The 27,238-nt window shown below is 36.4% G+C and overlaps 1 protein-coding gene across 1 annotated transcript in view; it reads left to right on the forward strand.

Annotated features, from left to right (window-relative positions):
- LOC135230739 (leucine-rich repeat-containing protein 7-like) overlaps positions 1-27,238 on the forward strand; it is a 197,501-nt gene that overhangs the window by 3,666 nt on the left and 166,597 nt on the right. The window contains exon 2 of the mRNA XM_064282125.1: positions 26,648-26,765. Within this exon, the coding sequence (XP_064138195.1) occupies positions 26,648-26,765 (118 nt within the window). The remainder of the gene's footprint in view (positions 1-26,647; positions 26,766-27,238) is intronic.

Raw genomic sequence — 27,238 nt, forward strand, 5'->3', positions numbered from 1 at the left:
GATTTAATATTTTTTGCCTCCCATCTTAGCTATAGCTTTATTTTTATTCCTCTAACATCGTTACCATTGTGATTTCAGATTTTTTGAGTAATAAGATAGATTTTTATTATTCATTTGTATTGCATATGGCAAGAATTCCCCTTTATGTTTTTATTCTTCTATGCCTGATATTTTTATGCCAAGCATATCCTAGCTGGCCCTGAATCTCTACTGATGCTATAGAACAGATAGAAAACAAAAGTCAAGGTTAATGGAATTAGGAAAATGTATGTCAAGAGTGTGTCAGAAAAGATTCAAAAATAGATTAAAAAAAAGAAGAACAGAGAGTATTTGATCAGGAATAGTTCAATCTGTTGCTTAATTTTCTGTACAAATACAAAATGATGTATCTTTCTCACAATGATAGAAATACACAACTTATAATTTAGTAGTTTTGCTTGTTTTTCTGAATTGAGAACTTAAAATTATAGACAGAGTAATAGATCATAACAGGTGTCACAATGGTTAAATGCTCAGCTGCTAAATGAAAGATCAGCAGTTCAAATCCACCAGCAGCTCCATGGGAGAAAAGACCTAGTGATCTGCTCCTGTAAAGATTACAGCCTAGAAAACCCTGTAGGGAAGTTCTACTCTGTTCTGTAGGATTGCTATGAGTCGGAATCAACTAGAAGGCAAACGATAGTAGCAGTGTGAGAAGGTAAATGTGAAAAAAATAATAAAGGGAAAAATGCAGAGAAACTTTTTGAAAAATGAAGAGAAATTTTGAAGAAGGGAGTAGAAATAATTTTGGAAAAGTCAATATGTGACCAAAATTGAAAGGCAAGGAAGGTACTTTTGGTGAAAAAAAAAAAAAAAAAAAAAATTTTTTTTTTTTTTTTTGGTAGATGAGGTAAATTTAGCTGTATGTAAAGGAGAACCTATTCCAAAATATTTTAGGAAATAAGAGCCTGAGCTTAGGGCCCATACAAACGTGAGTTAGTATCCTAGTACTGCTATTTGGTTGGAAAGGTGTTGTATTTTCTGGGGGTGTCAGTTTCTTCATTAGTAAATCCAGAAAATATTAGCACTACCTTTGATAGATAGAATATGAATAGATGATAGATGATAGAGAGAGAGAGGTAGATAGATAGATAGATGGTAGATAGACGATAGAATACCGACTGAGCTAATACCTGTGAAATACCTGCAATAAAAAGTATTAATTAATTATTATGTATTAGTTTCCTATCACAGTTGAAGGAAGGTTGTGACTACCCTAAATAAAAAAGTTGTGACATGACTTCCTATATATCCATAATCTCCAAAGGCAGTTATTGGAAAGCAATCCATTATCTCCACAAAAATTAATAGCCTTTTGCAGAGAGATTGGAACTCTTATACACTGCTGGTGGGAATGTCAAATGGTACAATCACTTTGGAAATCTATCTGGCATTTTCTTAAAGTGTTAGAAATAGAACTACCATATAACCCAGAAATCCCACTCCTCGGACTATACCCTAGAGAAATAAGAGCCTTTACACAAACAGATATATGCACACCCATGTTTATTGCAGCACTGTTTACAATAGCAAAAAGCTGGAAGCAACCAAGGTGTCCATTAACGGATGAATGGTTAAATAAATTATGGTATATTCACACAATGGAATAATACTACGCATAGGTAAAGAACAGTGACGAATCTGTGAAACATTTCATAACGTGGAGGAACCTGGAAGGCATTATGCTGAGTGAAATTAGTCAGATGCAAAAGGACAAATATTGTATAAGACCACTATTATAAGATCTTGAGAATTAGTATAAACTGAGAAGAACACATTTTTTTGTGGTTACGAGGCGGGCGGGGGGAGAGGGTTATTTACTGATTAGTTAGTAGATAAGAACTGCTTTAGGTGAAGGGAAGGACAATACTCAATGCACAGAAGGTCAGCTCAACTGGACTGGACCAAAAGCAAAAGAAGTTTCTGGGATAAACTGAATGCTTCGAAGGTCAGCGGAGCAAGGGCGGGGGTTTGGGGACTATGGCTTAAGGGGACTTTTAAGTCAATTGGCAAAATAATTCTATTATGAAAACATTCTGCATCCCACTTTGAAATGTGGCATCTGGGGTCTTAAATGCTAACAAGCGGCCATCTAAGATGCATCAATTGGTCTCAACCCACCTGGATCAAAGGAGAATGAAGAACGCCAAGGTCACACGATAACTATGAGCCCAAGAGACAGAAAGGTCCACATGAACCAGAGACTTACATCATCCTGAGACCAAAAGAACTAGATGGTGCCCGGCCACAACCGATGACTGCCCTGACAGGGAGCACAACAGAGAACCCCTGAGGGAGCAGGAGATCAGTGGGATGCAGACCCCAAATTCTCATAAAAAGACCAGACTTAATGGTCTGACTGAGACTAGAAGAATCCCGGCGGTCATGGTCCCCAAACCTTCTATTGGCCCAGGACAGGAACCATTCCCGAAGACAGCTCATCAGACATGGAAGGGACTGGACAATGGGTTGGAGAGAGATGCTGATGAAGAGTGAGCTACTTGTATCAGGTGGACACTTGAGACTGTGTTGGCATCTCCTGTCTGGAGGGGAGATAGGAGGGTAGAGAGGGTTAGAAACTGTCAAAACAGTCACAAAAGGAGAGACTGGAAGAAGCGAGCGGGCTGACTCATTAGGGGGTAAGTGGGAGTATGGAGTAAGGTGTATATAAGCTTATATGTGACAGAGTGACTTGATTCGTAAACTTTCACTTAAAGCACAATAAAAATTATTAAAAAAAAATTAATAGCTTTCGATCTTGTACAGCCACTAAGCATTACATTTTCGGTAGTACTACTACTTCCCTAGAGAATTTCCTCGACTCACAGAATCATGGTGTTATATCATTTTTTCGTAGATGGAGCCTTAGAGATCATTTAGTCTTCAGTGTTTATTAATAAGTAAACCCTGGCTTGACAAGTTAATTGATTTCTCTTAGGCCACATGACATGCTATAGTCCTATCCAAAGCTATCACCAAAGACTCTGCATTCATCAGGGTAGGATAGGTTATGTTGAAGTAACAAATCAAAATCTGTGTCTAACCAAATAGAATTCTTACTTTGTGTCCCATCAGTGTTGGCAAAGTCCATTGTTCTTCAGGAACCCTGAACTAACAGCTAGTCCAGCTTCTCACCCAATGTAGAATTGATTACTTATAATTTCTTTTATGGAAGTCATCCAAACTTTTCATGAACATTTCTACTAATGGAGGAAATCATCATCAAGTTAAGAAGCACACTACTGTATTACTGGAAAGTTCTAATTAGTGGACAGTTCTGAAATATATTGATGATGTTTCCCTGTATCTATTTATCCATCTATCCCTTGCCGAAGTGCCAACACAAAGATTATTACAAAAGTGATACAAAGATTATTAAGGCATGCCTTCACTGGACAAGGAACTATGCTTCCAGCAATATGGCCTTGACCCCTCAAATATTTTAAAGAAATTCATATATTTTGCCTTATAATTATCTTTTCTAAGACAAGAACCACAGTTTCTTGGCTATTTTCCTAAGAAATGCTTTATAGACTCTTGGCCATCTTGGTTACTTTTCTCTGGACATATTCTAGTTTATTAGCTTGGTTTTAGACATTTATTTAGCAAATGAAATATTTTATCCAAGTAGAAGTACCCAAAAGAGAATGAAAAAAAAAAAAATGTATTGGAACTCAGGAGAGAGGTCAAAGTTGGAAATTATATTTAAAAGCCATCTTCATAGAGATGAAAGTTCAAATCAGGAAACAAGATAATGTCCCTTAGAGAAAAAAAGAAGATAATTGCAGAAGAACAAATATTAAACTTTACAAAGCAAAATCAATAGCACAAACTGACCCTTGGAACATGTGTTTCCCTAAGCAATCATGGCAACTTTGTGTGCTGGAGTAAAATTGTGAAATTTTATTATGCAGATTGTTATATTTAAAAAAAAAAAATTTGCCATGAGTCAATTCTGGCTCATTGTGACCCTATGGTGCAGTGATTAAAGCGCTCAGCTACGACCCAAAAGTTCAGCAATTCAAACCCACCAGCTGCTCCACAGGAGAAATATGTGGCAATCTGCTTTTATAGGCTTTGAACTGAAGATTTATTCATGCCATCTCTTAGCTCTAACTTTTACCCAAATAAAGATTACAGCCTTGGAAACCCAATTGGGTAGTTCTACCCTGTCCTGTAGGGTCTCTATGAGGACATTGTTATGGACTAAATTATATTTCCTAAAAGAGTTATGTTGAAGTCCTAATCACTGGTACCTGTGAATGTGAACTTGTTTGGAAATAGGATCTTTGAAGATATTATCAGTTGTTAACATGAGGTCATACCAGAGTAGTAGAGTCCTAATCCCATCTGAGTGGTGTCTTATGAAAGAGCAGAACACAGAGACAGGGTTAGACAGAGGAATGACAGCCATGCCATGAAAGAGGCAGAAGCAGCTGCAAATCAAGGAATGCCAAGGATTTCTGGAAGCCACCAGAAGCTAAGAGCGAGGCATGGAGTAGTTTTTCTGAGAGCCTTCTGAAGGAGTCAACATGGACAACACCCTGATTTGAATTTCTAGTTTCCAGAACTTTGAGACAATAAATTTCTGATCTTTAGAGCCACCCACTTTGTGATATTTTGTTATGGCAGCCTTAGGAAACTAATACACTCATGAGGCCAAAAGACTGACTTTCATGGGTGAGAGGAATGTGACATCTTAATTGATTGTGACCTAGAGTTCTACAGCTTAAAAAAACATTCACTGATAATGAAGAGAAGAAAAGGGATGGCCCTTAATGCTTATAACCCCTTCAAGGGTAATTCTGGATGTTCCAGTCTTCCCAGGCATTTGAGATTTAAGGTCATGAGTTTGTACTTTTGTCGTTGTTGGGGATGGCTGTCAAGTCAATTCCGACTCATGGCTACATGAGTGTGCAGAGTAGATCTGCTCCGTAGAGCTTTAAATGTTGTGAGCTTTAGAAGCAGATTGCCTGGAGTGTCTTCCGAGGTGCCTCTGGGTGGGTTCAAACCACCTTTTGTCTGGTAGTTAAGCACTTAATCATTTGAAGCACCCAGGGACTTTATTTCACTTTTAAAAACCTCAAATTAACTGTTTAATGCATGAGGTCTGTGAGGCTCTAGTTTCCTATCAGAATGCCGTTAAATACTCAGAGGTCCATAAATAGGTGAGGTGTAGGGAAGTCATAGAGATAATTTAAAATAATTGACAGAAAAACCAAAGAAACAAATATTAATTTGAATATCACATCAAGTATTCTTAAAACTTGCTCATTTCTGGAGGCACATGGGTAGTATCTTCATTTGGACTCCTCTTTTGCCTCAGTATGACCCAGATTAGTGGATCTGAGACATCTGAATTTCAAAAACCAGAAAATTTGGAAAGTTACAGAGAGTGACCAACTCTTTCTTTTGCTAAAGAAACATTTAAAATCTCTCATATACGGCTTTTATTGCTTTATTTTTGAAAGGCTACTTTAACAGCCAAATGTAGAAAACAGTTGTAAACTCAGAATAAATGGTATTTCTTCACAAGAAAAGGATAGGCAGCAATTTTTATTGAGATATAGGTCACATACCATAAAAATCACTCTTATAAATAGTACAATAAAGTGGTTTTATTGTATTCACAGAGTTGTACAATCATCACCATTATCTCATTCCAGAAAATTTTCATCACCCCAAAAGAAGGCCCATACACATTAGCAGTCACTCCACATCCCCCCTTCCCATAGCCTCTGACAACCTCTATCTCCATGGATTTGCCTATTCCAGAATTTTAGAAAAGTGAAATCATACAATATGGGGCCATTTGTGACTAGCTTAGGTGTGACTTCTTTTCAGTTCTGTCTTTTTTTTTTTTTTTTTCCTTCACTCAGTATAATGTTTTCGAGGTTCATCCATGTTGAAGCATGCATGTATCAGTACTTTATTCCTTTTTATTGCCAAATAATGTTCCATTGTATTGATATACCATATACCACTTTTTAAAAATAGAACATAACACTTTTTAAATTCAAAAAATTGCCATAAAATGTTATTTTTTATAACAAATGTATGTAATTGTTTTCTCAATACAATCCATCAGTTTGGGGTTCTGTAGTCCAAGGTACACATGAAGTTGAACCCCAATACTTCTTCCACTTCTTTGTTCTTATTGAGACCATGCTAAAAGTTTAATTTTATACCAATACCAAAATCAAACCAGTTGCCGTCGAGTCAATTCTGACTCATAGTGACCCTATATTCTGTCCCTATAGGACAGAATAGAACTGCCCCATAGTGCTTCCAAGGAGTGGCTGGTAGATTAAAACTGCCGACCTTTTGGTTAGCAGCCTGAGCTCTTACCCACTGTGCCACCAGGGCCCCAAATTTCATACTAGTGGGGATGTAGTAAAATTGAAATCAAAATTTAGAATATCCTGAGAGATGCCAGGAGATACAGCCTCTATACTATACTTGCTTCTCCTGGGAAGAAAGCAGATGTTGGGAAGCCAGTGACAGGCAAGCCAGTGCTGCAAGAAGATAGTTGCAGGGTGCTCAATATTCCATGTTGGCCATTTATGCAGGTCTGTGTAGTGGAAACATCGATCAGCCAATGGAAACAGTCAGGAATTTATTAAAGAGGGATGTTTTAGACTGGAGAAACTTTTGTCATGGCCTGGTTCCAGTCACTGGCCCATGAAATAGCGGAAATCTTCACTGACTTTTCAGAAAATAATGAGCAATAAAAATACACTTGAATCATGCCAGCAGCCAGCAGCTAAAATAGAGCTCCAAGGTAAAGACCAGCAAATGGGCTAAGACAACTGTGTTGGAACTATTTCGGCCAAGCCAACACGAACATGCCAAGCAAGCTCTCTCCCCAGACAATTTGTCCCTGCTCTTTCCTCTGCCAGGACTGCTTTTGCACATGGCTTGCTTCTTCATTTCCTTCAGACCTCTGTTCATCATCATATCCAAGAAGGTTTTCTCCATCATCTTATACAAAATAACACCCTCACCACCACAACCACCATTTGTCTCCTCCAAGAAAAATTTAGGCTTACTTACATATCTTGAAGATTTCTATTACAATTCAATTGTGTTAACCAGTATTAAGGTTCTAAGTTGTCGCTATAAAACATTAGCATAAATGGCTCCCATCATTAAGCTATTATTTGGCAGTGGACAGAGGTGAGGAAGGAAGGAGAAACTTGGAGCAGATCTGCACAGGACACAGAAAATAAAAATCCCTCATTTAACAGGTTTTTGTTGTTTTTTAACGCTGATCCTGGGAACTGGGGTGAGACGGAATAATTTGTGTTGCTCTTCCATACTCTATAAGTAACTACAGTTTACTCAGTGCACTGTTTGCATTTTTGCTTCCTCTCAGACTCCCAGCACTTTATCCATATAAATTAGAGCTGTCACACAATATTTTCTCAAATAAAGGAATGTGCTTTCTGGCTCTAGAAGCAATCAAACCAGGCATATTACAGAGGGTACCTTTTAAATATGTGTTGGGGTAAGGGGAGGAATAAATTTTCTAAAATTTCTTCCATATTTAATGTTTTTTGATCGACTAGTTTAAGATTCTTTTTAAATGGATAAAAATGATAAACAATAGGGGGAAGCATTTTGACAAATAGAGTAGTGATTATAGCTATTGATTATTGCCATAGAATTACTGTAGTACAATCTAAAGAGTACTGGAGTGAAAAGACCTGGGTTTAGCCCAGTTTCTTACACTTGTTAGTCATGTGGCCTCGGGCACATTATTTAGCCTCTTTAAGCCTTAGCTTCTTCATCTGCAGTAAATGCTACAGAACAAATGTGTTCTTGCCCAACTCCTAGGGTTACTGTGAGGATCAAATATAAAGTATATGAAAGCCCTTTGAAAACAGCAAACTGATCTAATACATTTTGAGTTAAGTGGCTTGTTTTGATAATAGAGTATGTTTAATGATTACTTATTTAATATAAAGACAAATACAGCACTACAATAACTTTTTTAAAAATTGAGATTGGCTAACAAATGGCTATGGGTTCACTATTTAATATGAGTCAGGTTTTTTTTTTTTTTTAATTGTAGGCCACATAAATCAATCGACCATATTAGGTAAAGATAAATATTTATCGGGACTGTATCTGGAGCCCATAAAATTAATAGTATTCTAAAGAACTTTATAAGTGAAAAGGACAGGAACCAAGGGAGTTCTAGATTGCAACACAGGAAGAATTCACAGCACCGTGGCAGCCTGGGAGATACACCACAGCTCTTGTGAAGAATACAACCTCCAACCACCCCCGTGTAACCATGACGTTTGTTCAAGATCCAAATTTCAACTACCTCCCTAAATAACGTACAATACGGGTGTCCTTAAAAGGAAGGTAATCTGTGTGTCATATATCATCTGTTTTGTTGATTCTTTCTCCCTTTCATTCATTGATATATTTTGTATTTAAGATTTAGGAGTCCAAGGGCATGTTTTTTCCCAGGCTTTTAAATAAAATTATTCGAAATCAAGGGCAATTGCTCATTTGTGAGCAATCTAATGAGATGAAAGGAACTCACTGGAGGAGAACTTTAGAGTGATGCATTTTGAGATGCCAGTTCACAGTTGTGATTTTTAGTTTCTCAAAACTTGAAAGATCATTATTTTTTTTTCTACTCAAAGGAATCCTTTTAAATTGAAAGAAACTACTTCTATCACCATATTTGCTGATTAAACAATTGTCATGACTGAGAAATAAGAAATGACTTGTTCTAGATTAAACATGGCCTAATTTGCAAATGTAGAACATAAAAACTGCCACTTGTTTAATAAAGTTGCCTCATAGTTTTTTTCATTTCACACTGACAGATAATTAATTCCCTTAAGAATTTGTCTTCCAGAGACTTGGAATTATTCATAACATTAACATTTTACCTGCACCTATGGAGCATTCTCTTTAGATCCTGGGCTGAGATAATGGTGAGTGAGTGGGTGGGGAAAGGCCTTTTTTAACGCTGCCTCCCAGCATTTTCCAGGGTGCATTATTTTGTCTTCCAGTGCCAAAAGTACAGAGTTTATCTGGATATTTAAAACTGTGTCCAGAAAAATAAGTGTCACATGTTTATGCATCCCAGCCCAGTTTATGCATAAGAGATACATAAATAATCAAACTTTGACTATTTAATCACTTGCCTGAAGCATCTTTCTCCAAATCTGTTTTTTTTTTTTTTTTTAACTAAAATTATTTTGGAATTAAAATGAAGTTATTTTTTCAATAACTAAACAATGTAGGTAGATTGTCAAGAGACCCAAGGCAAAGTCAGATGAAGGGCAGATTAGTAAAAATGTAGAGGAGTAACTGTGGAAAGTATTAGATAATTTTTTTCTTGTTCAGATTCCCTTTTGTGCTTAATAGGTTTTACTATTTCGAAAGTTTATAGTATCAACAACTCTTAATTATCTGTGCCAGTGAGTAACTGGCACACCTGTGGTATACCGGTCAGTTTTTGAACTGTTTTACAGTCTTTGAGCTGAAGACATGTTCATGCCATCACTTAGTTCTGAGTCTCATCCACATATCAGCCTACATTAAAATCAGATTAAACAATCCAGTTGATAATTTTTATTGCCTTTTTGGGGGGAAAATGGTACTAAAAATCCCAAATTTTAGGTAGAATATATTCATTGATTTCTTCATTGATTTAGCAAACACTTCCTGACTACCAATTATGTGCAGACACTCTTCTAGGTGCTGGAGATATTGCACAAGATCAAGAGTTCTTACTCTCACAGAAACTATGCCATTGCAGGAGGAAAGATAAAAAAAAAAAAAAAGACAGGCACCTTAAAAAGAAAATGTGTAGAAAGCTAAATAAAAAATGAGGCAACTTCAGAAAATAATTGCTTTGTGAGTCAAAAGCAAGCTTGTTGTACAAATAAACATTATTAGTGTCAGCACTGACAACTGATTTAACCAAAAGTTCAGATGTAACAATGTTGGGAAGATGAGGAAGAAGAAAGTGATAATGATAGTGGTGGTGATAGGCGATGCGGCTTTTCTGTGATATAAAACACACAGATGATGTCTACAATGGACAAAACAAGAAGTAGAAATACATGCATATTCTTTAGCAATATGGAAGAAAATACAAGAAGTAACAGGTAAAAGATGGAAACTAACCACCCTTCTAAAAGAGGGATTATGGGGTGTGAATGAGAGAACAAAGAACTCATTTAGTACGTTTATAAAAATAAAAATTATTTTTGAAAAATGAGAAAGAAAGAGAATTGAGCTGGAAGAGAAGAGGCCAGCTCATCCTTTGGTAGATCTGACCAAATCTGAGGGAATTAGTACTTCCTTTTGAAAATGATCTATAAGACACTCTGATAAAGATAACATGTTCAATACCCAAGTAAATTATAAAATTTCAATTCCATAGATGAACATAAAAAGTACAAATTTAACTTCCTCAAGGGGTGTTGATTTCTACTGTCCTTTTCAATGAGTCTTGTAATAGTTGATTACTGATTATTACATGTTTTAATGTCTTTCATTTCCTGGGTCAGTCCTCAGCACGTGACTTGATAATGTGTTGCACTCTGGAGAAAAAAAATCTACATTCAGCTCCCTAGAGACTGACTTCATTCTAGAAGTGAGTCCAAATTGCTGCGATAGTGGAATGTTCAATAAGATTTAGAACCAGTGGGAGATTCATTTCTTTACTAAGATTCCTTGGAAGTGAAGTCAGTCTCAATTTTTTATAGGAATATGGATTACATCAGAGTTATAAATTGATCTTCGACAGAACTGGCCTCTAGTCATATATAAAAAATCATCATTTTTATGTGAACATTTGCTTCCAAAAGTTTGTAGAGCTGTATGAGACTGTGAGTTAGGATGTACTATAGCATACATGCTGTACATCTTTCTAGAATGACAATTAATTAAATGATTTCTAAGAGAGAAACATGAATATTTCATGTAATCCAATACAAAATTCATCTGAGTTGCATAGATAAAAAAAATCCTATTCACTCTATTCTGTTGTTAGAGATGCTTTTGTAGAAAACATTAAGAGGCCTTGGACTAATCGTCAGAAATCATAAATAGTTTCTCAAATGCTGAAACATGGTAAGAAAGAAGCAAAGGATATAAATAATGTAAGCTCAAATTTGTGGCCAGCTAGCTGTTGTTATTGTTGTGAGGTGTCAACTAGTCAGTTCTGACTCATAGCAACCCTATGTACAACAGAACGAAATGCTGCCTGGTCCTCTGCCATCCTCAGAATCCTTATGCTTTAGCCTATTGTTGCAGCCACTGTGTCAATCCCTCTTGTGGAAGGTCTTCCTCTTTTTCATTGACCATCTATTTTACCAACCATGGTGTCATTCTACAGGGACTGAGCCCTCCTGATAACATGTCCAAAGTATGTGAGACAAAGTCTCGCCATCCTTGTTTTAAATGAGTATTCTGAAGGCTGTCCTTCCAAGACAGATTTGTTCATTCTTCTGGCAGTCCAGGGTATAGAGTAATCCCCAAAATAGAGTAATAGTTAGCTAGTATTACTTCATTTCAAAGGTCAGCTCCACAATTCTACAAGAGTCTCTAGTTGCGGAGACAAAGAACAGTTAGAAGTCAAGTGTCTGGTTTAGTGGAAAGCACTGAGGTTTTAGAGTCAACTTGCATTCGAATCCTAGCTTGGGTAAGTTCTTAACTTCAGTTACTCCCCCGTGGTGAAATGGAGATAATAATGACTATCTTTCAGTACTGTATACCTGCACTTTATTTCTTTTACTGATCTCATGGTAATTCTTCTTCATTGTTATAGGTTAAATAACATAATGTATGTGAAGTGTGAGTATGGGACCTAGGGAGATATAAACCTTTAACAAATGGCAGTATGTTATTAGTGGCAATATCCTAAAGAACAGAAAATAGTAGGCATTTTCTATAAAATGAGAAATGATAATCCCACTCAGAAAAGAAGTCACCTTCTTTTCAAAATAACAGTGATAAAAAAAGAAAGTCTTTTGAAGATACCTGTTTTTCCAAAATTTATATGGAAACTAATTTTAATAAAATCATAGGGATATTTATACTTTTTATGAAAAGAGACTATTCTTTTCATACTGAACCCAAAAAACAATAAATTCAGTCTTGATCCATCAGAGATTAAAGGAAATTCCAATATTTTATCTCTTTATAAACTTTTTACTGCTTCTGGCTTTCCTGGCAACAATGTAGCCTTGCTGTTGACTTTCATTTGAGTGTGTGTGTTTGTAGTATTTATTGTCTAAACCAAGAGTTTTCTGCTTCCTTTAAATTTTGAGTGGATGAATTAAAGATTTTGTTTCCTTTTTTTGTAGTGGCAATAAAGGTTAATTATGTCGAATTTAACTCCTATGGTCCTCAACTGAGTCTTTTCTGTATGTCAGTGGCCTTTAATAAGACTAAAAGTTCTCTTTCTTTGTTCTAAGTAATTAAGACTTGACTACATAAAAGCTTGTAATATGCATTTATCACATTAATTTACCAATGCCATTAAAGATAGCTGCTTCTGTCATTGAGAGCAAAGCACTGCCACCCAGCCTGCAGAGAAACCCTAACTCTGGGAAGAAATGGAGCAGGGCCAAGGCAGAGAGATATAAGGCATGGGAATTCTAACAGACGGAAGTAAGGATTCACTAGTTAGAAAAAAAGAAGTCGCAGAAACTGAGCGAGTGGAGGAAGGAGCCATGGGATTTTCAAATGGGACAGCAAGGCCAATAAGGCAGCAACTGGATAATACGTTAGAGTGGGCAATGAAGTTCTATTCATGACTTCCACAAGAAAACTTCAAAGGGCAAGGGTCTCAGGGGCAGTGCTTCTTGATCATCCCATTCTTCCCCGGATATCACATTCCTTCATACTCATGTTTTCAGCTACTGCTCTGATGACTCATGAATTTATGATGCCAGCTCACCCCATCCCTCAATCATCAGATTTATACATACTTTCTGAATCCACTTACATATTCAAACTCAAAAGTCTACTTTCCCCCTTTGAAACCTGCCGCCCATCCTGCCTTCTCTGTCTCAGTTGGTAATTATCCATTCAGTCCCCTTACCAGGACCTTAAGTGTCATCCACTTGCTCACCTTCCACATCAAATCAACAGCCAAGTTATGTCAATTTTGCCTCCTAAATATCTCTGAAATCTCAGCTCTCCACTCTATGACCAGGGACTTTGTTAGGTCTCATCAACCTTGGCAGAACTGCTGGAAGAATCTCCTAATTGATATATGTTAAACCAGCCTTTTTTTTCCCCCTCCAATTATTCATCAGACAGCCAAGAGCGATCTATCCAAGTGTAAATATGATTAGAGCTTTTCCCTTTCTCTCATCTCACAGGAAAAGACCACGGAATTTAGCATACAATGCTTCTATGAGGCCCCTCCTTGTCTGGCTAAGGCCTACCTCTTCAATCACTTGCTTCTTGTCTCACATGAAGTGTTCCTGAACTACAAAATTCTTCCTTGCCTCTAGGCTCATGCTGTTTCCTCTGCCTGGTAAACTATGTTAAGATTCATCTTAGCTGTTATCTCCTCCTGCCATTTTCATTCTTCACTCACTGGCACAGTTATTTAACTCACCTCTGTGCCTCCACATTACCATGTGTGCAATTCTACAATTGCACTTACCAAACCTGTCGTAATTATTCATTCAGTACACAGTTTGTTGACTTAGGACTGTATTCCAGCGAAACTGGTTGAAGAAGAAGAACATCGTTATGTATCTGCCTCTATCGCCAGAATATACCACTAGGTGTAATTCACTTTTGCTTCAACAGGAACTAGCACAGTGTTTGGTCCAAAGTTGGCTCTAACTAAACATTTGCAGCCTAAATAACTATAACATAATTTTGTGACAGTGGATTATAAAAATATGTACTCAGGATTATATGAACACATGGAAGAGTCATAACTAATCCTGTTTTGCTGGGGAATCAGGGAAAGTCTACCTGGCAGAGTGCACTGCTGAAGACAAAAATAGGAGACAATGTAATTGGGCTTTTTAAACAAGAAAATTGAACTTTAGATAAAACTTATGAAACTTTTCTAATAGTGCATGACTAGTTAATGGTGGAGGCAGAATTCAAATCTAGGTCTGTCTGATCCCAAAGTTTATGATCTTTGCATTATTACCATAAGTGGAAAAGGGATACCAGCTATAACATGAGCCATGTTTTCTTTGGTTCTCTGACCTTGGCAGGGTTAGTCAACAGAGGTTAGGCCTTTAGTTATCCACAACTGATAAGGGCATAAACCAAACCAAAACCAAACCTATTGCCGTTGAGTGGATTCCAGCATAGACAACCAAAACCTACCAGTGTATATTAGAGTGAAAGTGTAGATTAATACCATTTAACCCAATTGTTCACACACCACATTGTTTACTGTCTATAGACAAAACCAAAACATTTGTAAATGTCATAGAACCAAAAATTTTACCAACCAATAGTTACCAAAAAAGCAAAAAAAAGGAAACTCCCAAAACATACCCATATTCACAAGCACACACACACACACACACACACACACACACACACACAGAGCATTGTCTTGAGTATAACAGACATATTAGTAATCTGCTCCAAAGCCTAGAAACAATGATGCTTGGTCAAAATTAAGAACTTTTAAAGCTGTAACTTCACGTTCAGCTTCCATTTTTTCCATTTCCTTTCTGGGTGTTATTAGCTTGCTACCATCAAGTAATCATGGACATCTAAATTAAAAAAAAATTTTCATTTTTAATTTTTTAATGCAAATCATTATCAAGTACAATAGATATGGCCATGTGCTATGCTTTGTGTATTCAAATTGGAAGCTGTTATTCCAATAAAACAGATATATTCCCTTCCTTCCATGACAATGACAAACACTAAAATAACTTTGCTGTTCTAAGGAGAGGAATGATTCAATGACGTCTTTGAACAAATTGCTGCTGAAAAGATCTGTATTTTAAAAACAACAGCAGTGATATTTATTGTTTTGTGGGATAAATGGCTGAGTATTTATTGTAGTTGCCATCTTTCTATAGGAAAGAAAAGAGCTCTTTGCTGTAGCACATTTGGTATTGTTAAAGTGCACTGGGAAGATTATAATTTTCCCTTTTCCTCTAGCTTTAATCATCACTTGTTCAGCCCACACCTCCCCATATCAGCCTCATATCACCACTGCTATTGAAACCATACATCTTATTTAGCCGTGGAATCTTCACTTCTTTGCCCATATACTACTGGTACCAAGTCTTAATGATTTCTCCTCTTAAATGTGTCTCCTTCCTCACCCCGACTGACAGAACCTTAACTAAGGGTCTTATTAATGTTCATCTGAGTGTTTTCTGTGGTATCCTACCTGCCTACTTCTGCTCACAGGTAGCAGTTGTTTCTCGAAAACAAAAATCTGAGTAAGTCACTTCCCTGCTTAGAAACATTTAAGGGGGTGAAGGTTACTGTGCAGGGATCAGTATAGAACAACTTCAGGGAAATCTACACATTTGAATTCTCTAGGTTAAAGGCAAGGTCTAGGGATGTTTATTTTGCAAGAAATTCTCCAGGAGGTACTTTTGGATCCATGGCCTCCTTTCTAAGACATACAAATTCTGAAAAAATGTTGGTTTAAAAGATCAAATCCAAAAATCATAGCTGGCATTGACAATTGTACAGAATCTGGTTCTAAAACATCTAATAGACATGACATTGCCTGACACATATCCAGTGACCAAGCTATGCCAAACTTTTGGTTGCATTGAAACCATACCATTATTTTTATGATTCTATGTCTTTACTCATGGCCTTATGCACTAAATACACTTTGCAAAGGCCTTTCTCTGTTACAGTATTTGTTAGTCATTATATTGTATTTTAATTATTTTCTGTATTTATAACCACTGACTGGGTACTTGAGGAGGGGATTCTTTGTTATTCATCTCTGAGTTCTGGCACGGTACCTGTCACTGAGTATATTTGCAACAGGTGCTCTTTGAATAAAGTAGTCAAGGAGAAAGGGACATGTCAAAGAAAGAAGGGAAGAAGAAGAAACAAAAGGAGAAAGGAAGAGAGGGATGGACGGAAGGAGGGAGGAAAAGACTAAATGAATGTCATACATAGGAGCTTGCAATTTGACCAACTGTATGTGTGAAACTGTTATGTCACTCTATTATTTCTAAAAGTTGGCTCTTTGCTAACTAAAGATAATTAATGCTTGTATTAAACGAATGACTTCTAACATTTTATTAAAAAGCACAAAAGTAATTATTTCTTTGAAACAGTTTTCAAGTGAACTTGAAAACACTATGGTCTGAACACTATTAGAAGGATTCAAAGAAAGAACTTCTAAGAAACCAGCCATTCAGTGATGCCAGCTCATTAAGCAATCAGTCCTTTTCACTTCTGGAATCTACCTTTGCCAACATGTGGTGTCAATAACCCTCTTGTAGAATATTTATGATTTTATATGAAACTTTTCAGGAAAAGGTTATTTTTTTTTTTTTTTTATTAAAAGCAATCAATGCTTTTTTACTTAAGGGGAAAAATGTAAGTATTTTCTTATTTCTTCTAAGGATCTATGTACTGAGATACAGTCATTCACATTCATGACATTTTTATAGTGTCCTAAATATTCAAAGCCTGAATATAAAGGTGATAATAAAATACTACATTAAATTATAATAGTTTACATTTATACAGCACTTTACGGTTAACAAAATGCTTTAATATATACTCGCATTTACTCTAATTTAGGTCCTCATCATCAATAGATAATCACCGAATTTGAGTCTTCTTCTTTAATTTTTCTGGGATTTTCATGATTGCTCCCCTGCCTCATTTATTGTCCCTCCGAGCAGCCACCACACTGTTGTCAGCTGCACAGATCTGATGGTGCAGAGGAGGCAGTGGAAACCATTTTGTTCCCCGATAGAACTGAATTTGAATGTTGACTCTGGCACTTCCTAGCTATATGACCTTGTGAAAGTTACCTCCTGAGTCTTCTCATCTGTAAAATGGGATAATAATACCTATCTTGAAAGATTGTTGTAAGAAGTAGAGATAATATATTTTAAAATCTAGCCCAAACAAACAAATAAGAAACCAAATGGGGTAGTTCTACTCTGTCGTATAAGGTTGCTATGAGTCAGAATTGACCCAATGGCAATGGTTTTTGTTGTTGTTGTTGTTGTTTGTTTGTTCATTGAAGTTGTTGGTATGAATTTGAGCTAATTTGTTACACTTTTAGGATACTGAATGTAATCCTCATGGTAACCACAAAGAAATATTTTAAAATACACACAATAGAAAATGAGAAAGGAATCAAAATGGCTTACTACAAAAAAAAGAAAAAAGAATAAACAGCAAAATGGAGAAAGTCTTTCCTTATTGGTATCTACTTTAAATGTAAATGGATTAAACTCTAAACGAAATACAGAAATTGGCAGAATACATAAGAAAGCATGTTCTAGCTATGTGGTGTGTACAAGAGACAGTTTAGATTCAAAGAAACAAATAGGATGAAAGCGAAAGGATGGAAAAAATATTCCATGTAAATAACAGTCAGAAGAATGCTGAGGTGGCTATATTAATATCAGACAAAACAGACTTTAATAAAAAAACTGTTACAAGAGATAAAAAGGACATTATATAATGATAAAGGGTCAATTCATCAAGAATATATAACAACTGTAACTGTATATTGCCCAAGTGTCTGTCAGTTTGTCGTACTGTGAGGGCTTGTGTGTTGCTGTGTTGCTGGAGGCTATGCCATCAGTATTCAGATACCAACAAGGTCAACCCTGGCAGACAGGTTTCAGCTGAGCTTCCAGACTAAGACAGACTAGGAAGAAGGACCCGGCAGTCTACTTCTCAAAAGCATTAGCCAGTGAAAACCTTATGAATAGCAGCAGAATGTTGTCTGATACAGTGCGGAAGACGAGCGCCCCAGGTTGGAAGGCACTCAAAAGATGACTGGGGAAGAGCTGCCTCCTCAAAGTAGAGTTGGCCTTCATGATGTGAATGGAATCAAGCTTGCTGGATCTCCATTTGCTGATGTGGCACGACTCAAAATAGGAAGAAACAGCTGCAAACATCCGTTAATAATCAGAACATGGAATGTACAAAGTATGAATATAGAAAATCGTCAAAAATGAAGTGGAACACATAAACATTGATATCCTAGGCATTAGTGAGCTGGAATGGACTGGTATTGGTAATTTTGAATTGGACATTCATATGGCCTACTATGCCAGGAATGGTGTTGCATTCGTAGTCAAAAAGAACATTTCAAGATGTATCCTGAAATACAAGGCTGTGGTGATAAGATAATATCCCTATGCTTGTAGGAAGACTAGTTAATATGACTATTATTAAAATTTACACACCAATCACTAAGACCACAGATGAAGAAACTGAAGATTTTAATCAGCTTGTTTGGTCTGAAATTGATCATTCATGCAATCAGGATGCGTTGATAATTACTGGTGAGTGGAATACAAAAAGCGGAAATGAAGAAGGATCGGTAGTTGGAAAATATGGACTTGGTGGCAGAAACGGTGCCAGAAATTGTCTGATTAAAATTTGTAAGACTAATGACTTCTTCATTGCAAATACCTTTTTTCACCAACATAAATGTTGACTATACACGTGGACCTTGCCAGATGGAATACACAGGAATCAAATCGACTACATCTGTGGAAAGAGATGATGGAAAAGTTCGATATCATCAGTCAGAACAAGGCCAGGGGCCAGCTGCGGAATAGACCATCAATTGCTCATATGCAAGGTAAAGTTGAATCTGAAGAAAATTAGAACAAGTCGATGAGAGCCAAAGTACAACCTTGAGTACAGCACAGCTGAATTTAGAGACCATCTCAAGGATAGATTTGATGCGTTGAACACTGATGAGCAAAGACCAGATGAGTTGTGCAATGACATCAAGGACGTCATCAATGAAGAAAGTAAAAGGTCATTAAAAAGACAAGAAAGGAAGAAAAGACCAAAATGGATGTCAGAAGTGACTCTGAAACTTGCTTTTGAATGTTGAGTAGCTAAAGCAAAAGGAAGAAATGATGAAGTAAAAGAACTAATAGAAGACAAAGTAAAGTATTATGATGGCATATACAAAAAGCTGGAGATAGAAAATCAAAAGGGAAGACAATACTCAGCATTTCTCAAGCTGAAAAAAATTCAAGCCTCAAGTTGCAATAGTGAAGGATTCAATGGGGAAAATATTAAACAATGCAGTGACCATCAAAAGAAGATGGAAAGAATACACAGAGTCATTATACAAAAAGAATTGGCCAACGTTCAACCATTTCAAGAGGTAGCATATGATCAGGAACTGATGGTACTGAAGGAAGAAGTCCAAGCTGCACTGAAGGCATTGGTGAAAAACAAAGCTCCAGGAATTGATGGAATATCAATTGAGATGTTTCAACAAACGGATGCAGCTCTGGAAGCGCTCACTCATGTATGCCAGGAGATTTGGAAGACAGCTACCCGGCCAACTGACTAGAAGAGATCCATATTTATGCCTATTCCGAAGAAAGGTGATCCAACCAAACGCAGAAATTATTAAACAGTATCATTAATATCAATTTTTTTTATCATTAATATCAGTGCAAATAAAATTTTGCCAAAAATCATTCAAAAGTGGCTGCAGCAGTACATTGACAGGAAACTGCCAGAAATTCAGGGCAGATATAGAAGGGGATGTGGAACCAGGGATATCATTGATAATATCAGACGGATCCTGGCTGAAAGCAGAGAATACCAGAAGGATGTTTACTTGTGTTTTATTGACTCTGCAAAGGCATAGGACAGTGTGGATCATAACAAACTATGGATAACATTGCAAAGAATAGGAATTCCAGAACACTTAATCGTGCTCATAAGGAACTTTTACATGGATCAAGAGGCAGTTGTTTGAACAGAACAAGGGGGATACTGATTGGTTTAAAGTCAGGAAAAGTATGTGTCAGCATTGTATCCTTTTGCCATACCTGTTTAATCTCTATGCTGAGCAGATAATCTGAGAGGCTGGACTGTATGAAGAAGAAAGGGGCATCAAGATTGGAGGAAGACTCATTAACAACCTGTGTTATGCAAATGACACAACCTTGCTTGCTGAAGGTGAAGAGGACTTGAAGCACTTACTGATGAAAATCAAAGACCACAGCCTTCAGTACGGATTACACCTCAACATAAAGAAAACAAAAATTCTCACAACTGGACCAATAAACAACATCACGACAAACGGAGAAAAGATTGAAGTTGTCAAGGATTTCATTTTACTTGGATCCACAATCAACAGCCATGGAAGCAGCAGTCGAGAAATCAAGAGATGCATTGCATTGGGCAAATCTGCTGCAAAGGACCTCTTTAAAGCGTTGAAAAACAAAGATGTCACCTTGAAGACTAAGATGTGCCTGACCCAAACCATGGTATTTTCAATCACATCATATGCATGCTGAAGCTGGACAATGAATAAGGAAGACTGAAGAAGAATTGATGACTTTGAATTGTGGTGTTAGCAAAGAGTATTAAATATATCATGGACTGCCAAATCTGTCTTGGAAGAAGTACAACCAGAATGCTCCTTAGAAGCAAGGATGATGAAACTGCATCTTATATACTTTGGACATGTTATCAGGGGGGATCAGTCCCTGGAGAATGACATTATGCTTGGCAAAGTACAGGGTCAGAGGAAAAGAGGAAGACCCTCAAGGAGATGGATTGACACACTAGCTGCAACAATGGGCTTAAGCATAACAATGATTGTGAGCATGGTGAAGGACCAGGCAGTATTTTGTACATTGGGCCACTATGAGTTGGAAGCAACTCGACAGCACCTAACAACAGCAACATAAATGTATATGTTCCTAGCATCAGGGCCCTAAATATATGAAGCAAACAGTGACAAAATTGAAGGGAGATATAGACAGTTCTACAATAATATTTGGAGACTTCAACACATGACTTTAAACAATGGGTAAAACATCTAGAGAGAAGATCAATAAGAAAATAGAGGATTTGAACAACTATAAACCAACTAGATCTAAGAGACATATATAGAACACGTTACCCAACAGCAGCAGAACACATGTTCTTCTGCAGTGCCTATGAATCATTCCCCAAGATAGACCATATGTTAGGTCACATAAGAAGTCTCAGTATATTTAACAAGTTTGAAATCATATAAAGTGTCTTCTCTGACCAAAATGGAATGAAACTATAAATTAATAACAGAAGTGAAACTGGAAATTTCACAAATATATGGAAATTAAACAACTAACAGGTAAAAGAAGATATCACAGGAGAATTTAGAAAATACTTAAAGAGGAATGAAAGTGAAAGTACAACTTTACAAAATTTAACCTAACTTTACACCTTGAGGTACTAGAAATAAAACAGCAAAGTAAACCAGATTTAGTAGAAGGAAGGAAATAAACAATCTGAGCAGAGACAAATGAAATAAAGAATAGAAAACAACAGAGAGAATCAACAAAATCAAAGCTGATTCATTGAAAGCATCATTAAAATTGCAAACCTTTCTTTCTCTAGATTGACTTAATTTCTTCTCTGATCCGTGTGTTGTTAAATTGAAGTTTCTGATAAATATTTTAAAGGTTGCTGTTAATATTTTATAACTTAATTGCATTTTGGTCCAAGAATGTGGTATTTTTATTACTAACTCTTGAAGGTTGTGGAGACGTCCTTTAGGTCTTCCCCTCCCTCTGTTTCCTCCTCCTCTCTTTCTTTCTCACTTCACACAGAGCAAAGGCTGAAAAAAAGCAAGTATCCCCTACCTACTCTCTTTGCAGTACACAGTTTTTTTCAAGTTCACTCACTGAGGGTGTTAACACTGGAGGCCCCACTTCTATATGTGGTTGTCTCTATGACAATCTTTCATTCTGTTCAGACCCCAAAGAGCTTCCTATCTTTCTACTTACAATGTTCATTAACGCAGGTTTAAGCCAGGGACCAAAAGATACCACCAGAGCAAAAGCTAAGTCTAAAAAAATAAAAAAAAAGTCTAGTACTCTTTAAAGTCAGTGGATCAATATTTTCTTGTTATTCCGGAATTTGAGGAATTTTCTTACTTTACAGCCAGAATTTAGTCATGCATTAAAAGAACATGTGTATGTGTGTATGTGTAGGAGCCCCGGTGGTGCAGTGGTGAAGTGCTCAACTGCTAAATGAAAGTTTGAACCTACCACCTGCTCTATGGGAGAAACGTTCCCACAGAGAATCTGTGTAGGGCAGTTCCACTCTGTCCTATAGGATCACTATGAGTTGGAATTCAACTCGATGGCAATGGTTTTGGTTTTGGGATGTTTTGAGTGTGTATGTGTATAGTTTTGCTGCACCAAGAGATTATTCTTTGAATGTTTAGGCTACCATACTGCTGAAAATTTTATGATATATTTTCATGTGTTTATCTCAAGTGCCGAACAGAGACCATAGCATATAATAGGTATTTCACACACACACATTATATATAAATATAAATGTGTATACATACATACATATACACATGCATATATATATATATATATAAATGTGTATGCATACAGATATACACACACACACATATTTTTTTTAATGCATGTCAAAGTTGTAGACTTGGGGCATTCAGTTTAAGATTCAAGTTTCCTTGTACTAACAAGCAAATATCTGAAGCTGGTTTAAGTTACACAGTCTTCGAACTGGGAGTATCATTATATGCACAAAAATGGTGCAGCATGATACCCTCTTTAGCTTTCGTCTGGTTAACTTGTTCCTACTCTTTGGTGATCCATTTTTTCGTCACTTCTGCCAAAGATAATTTCATGAACCAACTCAACTAACATCATCAACAAAATCTGGTACAAATAAGCTACCTGTGTGTTTCCGCTACACCGGATGTTTACCCCAGCATAGTTTTCTCATGCTGGATTTAATTTACTGTCCAAACATTAACATGTAAGCAACCTGAAGTCCGTTTTGCTCTGTCTTATTCACTTTGTGTCCAAAGCACTTAGCATAGTGTCTAGTTTATAAATGGTATCCACAAATGGTTTTTCTTGAGTGAATGAACAAATGAACTAATACTTTATAGAATATACATGTTAGACCCAAATATGTTTTTGTTTTCAACTTTTGGGTCTTTCTTTTTTGTGTCAGCTCTCAAAGAAAACATCTAAGCATTTGTGTTCCAGTTCTGAATGTTTACTTTCTCTGGAGTCAGTAATTTAAAGTGTATACTCTTCAAACCAATATCTGTCACAGTTAAACTGCTTCCTTTAGTTAGCCTCAAAAAGAGCACTTTAGTACACAAACATTTTAAGAATCAAAACAATTTTATTGTTTTTGAAATGTGAAATATCATTAGCAAATGAAGGACAAGATAACCATGACCATTTACCTTATTCTAATTATCTATTAATTATATTTTCTGTTTTTTGACTGTATTGGAGAATTATATTCTAACTTTGAACCTTGAAAGAATCATTAAAATGTCTTCTTAATTTCTTTGTCAATTTATAGAAATCAAGACTCATACTGAGAAATTTACTGCTCTATTTATGAAATTTAGATTCCGCAGAGACTGTTTACCTATCCGAAGCTTCCCACTCAGTGACTAGCACTCTCATCTCATCTTCATCAGGTTGATACCAAGATAGATCAGGAATGACTCCTGACTTGAAAAACTGCATAAGCTAAGAAGGAAACATAGATTATTACATAGGTGTGCTTCTGTGTCTGTACATATAAATATTAATAAAGGCTAACAGTTATCAAACTTTAACTATGCACCAAACCCAGTTTTACATTTTTAAAAGTACCTTATTTACCAAATCTAAGGCCATGGATTATAAGACACACCATTACTTTACTATCACTAAGAAAGGAATAGACAGTCCTTACAAATTGTAAGTTATTCTTGATTGTAAGATACATCCCAAATATCAGAGATGCTAATTTGTAAAAGGAGCCCTGTTGGCACAGTGGTAAAGAGCTCATCTGCTAACCAAAAGGCAGCAGTTTGAATCTACCAGCCGATCCTTGGAAACCCTATGGGGCAGTTCTACTCTGTCGCTATGAGTCAGAGTCAACTCAATGGCAACAGGTTTTAATATGTAAAAATGAGAAATGAGACAATGGTGGTTCAGTATTAGAATTCTTGCCTTTCCATGCAGGAGACCCAGATTTCCTTCACCTCATGCACAGACACTACCCACCTATCAGTGGAGGCTTTTGTATTTATGATGCTAAACAGGTTTCAGCAGAGTTTCTAGACTAACATGGACTAGGAAGAAAGGCCTGGAAATCTTCTAAAATCAGCTAATGAAAACCCTATTCTCATCTACAACTGATCATGGGGATGGCACAGGACTGGGCAGTGTTCTATTCTGTGTGCACGGAGTCATCATGAGTCAGGGGCAAAATCGCAGCAGCTAACAACAACAATATGTAAAACAATAAGGTATTTAAAATTGATGAACTATATTAGCTCATTTAATCTTCTCAACAACTTCTCAAAGTAGTTAATGTTATTTTTCCCAATCTGCTGGCAAAGGAACAGGTGGGGAGCAGAAAGATTAGGTAACTTGCCCAAGATCGCACAGCTAGTGAATAGATGAACAGGGACTGGACCCACATCAGTCTGACTCCAAATCCCTTGCTCTTAGCATATATATCAAAGAAGGCTTAGATTCACTATGCAATTGGATATTCAGAAGTTTCCATATCTTTTGTTCCTTATGTAGTTTCATGTAAAATTGGAAAAGAATTGAGGGACCTCTACTAATTCTTTAGAGCAATTGAGAGTTTAGTTGAGATGATGAGACTTGAGTTTCTGTTAAAAAAAAAACTCTGTTTTGAAAATCATTAGCCTGACTATTGCTTGAAATAATTATAGTTATCAGACTAAAGAGTACTTAGAAAATCTTACCAAAATCAGTCATAAGAAAGTTGATTATTTGAAAATCTATGAATTTTTAACTAATTACACTGTGTGTAGATGTTACAGTCCTAACAGAAAAATACCCACCCAGTGCCATTGAGGCCAGAAAAAAAAAATCTAACTTTTACCTTTATCTGTTTTCCTATTCCTTTAAACAGAAAATTAATAGTTAGTGGAAGCTATCCATCAAAGTTCTCTTTTTGAGGTTTTATAAAAAGAAATAGCAGGATTTCTGTATGGCATGTTGAAAATTAATTCTAGCACCACACGAAGTGTTGAAAGTAGTCTTTGTAAGGAGCCAAAAATGACTAACCAGAAGCAAGAAACCGCACATTTCATCTTAAATAACAACCAGCACAATCTTTTGTTGTTGCTGTTGTTTAAAGCTAATAAATTCAGAAATAACAATTATGTGCTACATTGTTGTTGCCTATAAAGAATAAATTACATGTAAGAACAAGCGGTAGTTAAACTGCAGTGCACAGATACGGATACTGGAGACTTCTGTGTAAATTCAGCAACACAGAATCAGAAATATTAAGAACAAAAGATCTTTCATTAAGACAGTTCTTTCGGAAATGAATCAAGACTTCTTATCCAGCTGTTCATATCTTGCAGTTGTCAAAATGGTATGGACATAGCTGAAAATCTAATTTATTGTTTCACCAAAATAACTGGTTCACTGGACTGTTAATTAAAAATACAGATTCTTGACCTCCATCCCAACCTACTGTACCTCTCTTCGGTTAGGGCTCAAGAATTTATATTTTAAACAAGTACCTTCACCCACAAGTGATTATTAAACACACTGGGGTCAACAACCACTGCTTTTAATTTTCAGCTTTTCTCCACCTAATGCTTTGAACTAATGGCAGAAATGAACCAATCACTAGTGATTTGTTTTTCACCGAATATAAGCGGTTAAATGGTTTATCCACTAGGTATTTATTAAATAGTGTGGAGGGACACAAAAGAAATGTGCGTTCATGTATTCAAATGTATTGTAATTCCTGCATGTCATAGAAACAACTGTTTACTGCTAAAATGAAAATAATACTTTATGAAACGGCACCTGGTTGCAGAAAAACAAAGAATTGAGGTAATGAGCGTAACAGTGGGAATGGAGGGAAAGGGACGACTGTAGAAATTATTTCAAAGACAAAGAAAATTAGTAGAATTCTGTGGCAAAGTGAATGTTAACTATAAACAGGAGGAAAAAAAGAAAAAGTAGAATATGACCCACGGTTTTTTAGTCTGGATGGCAGAGAATAATGAGCACTAACAGGGGAATGGAGCCCTGGTGGCATAGTTGTTAAGAGCTCATCTGCTAACCAAAAGGTCAGCAGTTTGAATCCACCAGGCGCTCCTTGAAAACCCTATGCGGCAGTTCTGCTCTGTCCTATAGGGTCACTATGAGTTGGAATCAACTCGATGGCAATTTTTTTTCTTTTTTTATGGTAACAGGGGGATGGAATGTTTCAGAAAACAGTCTGAAAACTGAAAATATGGGTGCGAAGGAAGGTGAAGCTTTTGTAACTTACCCTTTTAAACTACATTGATAAAGATGATGAATTGAAGTTTGTTACTAAGTTTACATGTGATTGAATTTAACCAAACTGAGATCTAACTAAGGGTTATTTTCTATTACAGCAATTGTTCAACTGTCAAGCTCTACGAAAACTAAGTATTCCTGATAATGATCTTTCAAGTCTGCCAACCACCATTGCTAGTTTAGTTAATCTTAAAGAACTCGACATCAGTAAAAATGGTAAGATTCTCATCTCATCTCCAAATAACTTGAAATTTTTTACTGAAAATGGACTTTAAAATGTTTCTAAGCAAATGATATAAAATAACTATTTTCTTTGATTTGTTACAATCAGAAGTTAATTTTGTTGAAAAGTTAAATCTTAAATCCTAAGTCCAATAACCCTTCAGCTCTTTTATTGATGTTTTTGACCCACTCAGGCATTATTCGGCTTTGCATACATACTGAGATCACCCCCCGCAGACGTTTCAAATGTTACCATCTCAATAAGGTCCACCCTATTTGAAATTCCCAATTCCCCTTACTCTGCTCTGTCTTTCTCCATAGCATTGACCATCTTCACAATATGATGCAATCTACCTATTTACTGTGGGTATTGTCTGTCTCCCCCACCCTAAAATATAAGCTCAGTTATATCTCTGAAAAGGACTTTTTGCTCTTTTGGTCGCTTATGTATCCTGCACATTTAGAGC

The sequence above is a fragment of the Loxodonta africana genome, chromosome 3 (assembly GCF_030014295.1).
Source record: "Loxodonta africana isolate mLoxAfr1 chromosome 3, mLoxAfr1.hap2, whole genome shotgun sequence".
Taxonomy (NCBI): Eukaryota; Metazoa; Chordata; class Mammalia; order Proboscidea; family Elephantidae; genus Loxodonta; species Loxodonta africana.